This window comes from Chlorella variabilis (genome assembly GCF_000147415.1).
Source record: "Chlorella variabilis unplaced genomic scaffold CHLNCscaffold_25, whole genome shotgun sequence".
NCBI lineage: Eukaryota > Viridiplantae > Chlorophyta > Trebouxiophyceae > Chlorellales > Chlorellaceae > Chlorella > Chlorella variabilis.
In genome coordinates this window covers 535,775-538,571 of record NW_005435063.1, presented here as the reverse complement: position 1 = coordinate 538,571, position 2,797 = coordinate 535,775, and the positions used below count along the sequence as shown (strand labels likewise).

Sequence of the window (2,797 nt, the reverse complement as noted above, 5' to 3'; positions counted from 1 at the left end):
TGGGGGGGGGGGTGGTAGTGTGCCGGGGGCTCTGGGTTTCCCCGGCCTCCTGGCCGGCGCGCTGCTGCCTGGGATGCACAGCCGCGGCAGCCATGGGCCAGCGCTCGGGCGCCAACGCCCATTGCGTGCCGCCGGCCTGCCCGCCTCCCTGCCCCTGCAGCCGCGGCGGGGTGGACGCCTCGCGCATCCCCTGCACCGTCTCGCTGTCCCACCTGGTGCTGGTGCTGGAGGTCATCCTGCCCGTCCTGTTTGTGGCGTGGTTCGACTCCACGGCAGCAGCCTGGTTTGGCGGCAGCGGCGGCGGCGGCAACTCTTCTGAGGCCCAGCACGTGCCCCTGGGCAGCAACGAGGCCGGCCCGGGCGCTGCCTTGGCGCCAGCGCCAGGCACCTCGGCGGCCACCCCTCGGCTGGAGGCGCCGCGGCGGCTGGCCGCCAGGCGCGGCGCGCCGCCCTCCTACCCCTCGCCCCTGCTGGCGCTCATGTTTGGGCTGGGCCTGGCGGGCGTGCTGTTCGATGTGCTGCTGACGGTGCACAACCGCCCGGCGGCACCGCCCGGCAGCTGAGCGGGCCAGGCCAACCCAAGCCGCTGGCGGCCCAACACACAGCCTTCCCCAAGACCCGAACTGCGCGCGCGCGCAAGCCCAGTTGATAGGCAGGCGCTCCGCGCGCGCCTGCCGCTGCCTCCCCATTGGTCCATTGGTCGAGTATGCTTCCCAGATGGCTGCATCCAGTTGATCCACTGTTGTTTTAGCCTGTCTCCAGACCAGGCCGGCCCATTGTGCTTGAGCCTGGCCTGCTGAGTTGAACCCAAGCCTGCATGCACATGAACCCTACACGTCTACAGCTGCGCTGGCCGTGCCTGGCTGCCTTGTTGCAGACGTCAATACACATGTTGGCCCCTGCCATGTTGCCACCTTCTTATCAGTTCCGTGCCAAAGCTTGTTTTCGTCTTGCCTGCTGCCCCCCCCCGCCCCGGCGCCCTCCTACGCGCGCATCAACATCTCTCCCCTGCGCCGCCGCTTGTCAAGCCTGTTGCCGCACTTGCCCCTGCCTCTGCCTTTTATTAGCACCCTGTCCCCAAGTCCCACCACCACCCACCCACCCCCGCTCCGACCATTTTGCGAGGTCAAGCGGCCTGCTGCTCTCTCAAGACTAGCGCGCAGCCTCATGGAATTTCATTTCTTTTCCCGAGTTCCTTGCCCCGACTTCCTTCCCCACATGTCCACTTCCACACACACCAGACGGCTGGCGGTGAGCCATCGCCCACGCCGCAGGCTAGAGCAACCCTCCTCAGTACATTCACAGGTCCGGTGTAAAGCAAGAGGAGGCGTGGCAGTGAATGGGCAGCTGGGGCCGTCGGGCGCCTTCCATCAACTCTGGCGCACGCGCCGCGCTCGGCCCTGCCGCCCACTCACCGCCACCGCACCCGCGGCAGCAGCGTCAGCAGCGCCATCAGCCTGCCCCTTGCGCTTGCGCCCGCCAGCGCTGCCCTGCGCCACGCCAGCGGGTGCGCTGCTTGCGGCTGCCCGCCGCTCGGCACGAAACCTCTTGCTGCCGTTCCCCGCAACCGCGCCTGCCGACCCGGCCGCCGGCTGAGGAACGGCAGCTGCTGCGCTGCCTGCCGCGCCCCTCCTGCCTCGGCTGCTCGCCGCCGTGCTGCCTGCCTGCTGCAGCCCCTGCTCCCCGCCTGCGTCCGCGGTCGGCGCCTCAGCTGCCTCGCCTGTTGTGGCAGCGGCCTTGCCGCGCGCGCTGCGTGGCTTGCCCGCACCTCGAGCCGCGGCCACCGCCACGACTGCCGCCGCGCCTGTCGCATCATCCATCACCGACGCAGCTGCCACCGCTGCAGCAGCAGCAGCTTTGCCCTGCGTGGCTGCCGCAGCCCCCGCCTTCTTCTTCTTGCCGCCACCCCCAGCCTTCTTGCCACCGCCTGCCGCCGCGACCGCCCCTGCCGCGGCCGCCTTGTCAAGCTTTTGCAGGGACGGCACAAAAGCGCTGGTCCGGCCTCCGACCGTGAGGTGGTCGATGCTGCGCCCACCCACTTTGGCCGGCGTGCTGTTTCCCTTGCCCCACCTGCAGGCAGCGAGCGCACGGCGACCCTGGGCAGGGGGCGCAGGTGGCGCACCACCACTGCGCTGCCGGGGCCCACGACCAATGCGACCAAAGCGTGTGCAGCAGGGAGCCACCCTTGGCTGCAGCGCACCCGCTGCAGCCCACCCGATGTGGCACACCTGCGCAGCCCAGCCAGCCGCCACCCACCTGTGGTGGAAGAGCCAGTCGGGCGGGAACCTGGAGGAGTCTGCCTCCACCTCGCACGCCACCTGGCACACGTGGCTGATGGCTCGGTGCAGGGCGGCCACCTGCGGCGGGCGGGGCGGGTAGCGCGGCCGGCGTGGGCTGCCGCAACAGAGCCACCACACTGAACCCCCCCGTCACACACACACACACACACACACGCACACGCACACACACAATCGACACACACCACCGACGCAAGCGCACCTGCTCCTGCGGTACCGAGTGCGCCGGCTGCTCCGGGTGTATGCGCGCCTGGTACAGCACCTCGTCGGCCACCCAGTTGCCGATGCCGGCGCTGAAGCTCTGGTCCAGCAGCACCGCCTTGATGGCCCGCCGCTGGCCGCCCAGCTGGGCTGCAAACGAGGGCAGGGAGGGCATGTCGAGCAGCGGGTCCCAGCCCAGCTCGCTGATGGGCGGCACGCCCTCGGGCCGATCCAGGAAGCGAACCTGCGGCGAGGCAGGTGGGGGTGGGTGGGTGGGCGGGTGGGTGGGTGGGATGGGG

At 70.3% G+C, this 2,797-nt stretch overlaps 2 protein-coding genes across 2 annotated transcripts in view; one reads left to right on the top strand and one right to left on the bottom strand.

Moving 5' to 3' along the window:
* Positions 1-563, top strand: part of CHLNCDRAFT_59076 (hypothetical protein) — a gene marked incomplete at both ends in the record, with an annotated part of 2,053 nt that extends 1,490 nt beyond the window's left edge. Inside the window, one exon of the mRNA XM_005844063.1 lies at positions 231-563. Within this exon, the coding sequence (XP_005844125.1) occupies positions 231-563 (333 nt within the window). The remainder of the gene's footprint in view (positions 1-230) is intronic.
* A 1,398-nt stretch (positions 564-1,961) lies between these two features.
* CHLNCDRAFT_9497 (hypothetical protein) lies at positions 1,962-2,745 on the bottom strand (the record flags this gene model as incomplete). Its single annotated transcript, XM_005843975.1, has 3 exons — positions 1,962-2,060; positions 2,253-2,357; positions 2,500-2,745. Coding segments are annotated over 3 exons (450 nt in total), but the record flags the coding sequence as incomplete, so codon positions are not given.
* Between the last annotated feature and the right edge of the window lie 52 nt (positions 2,746-2,797).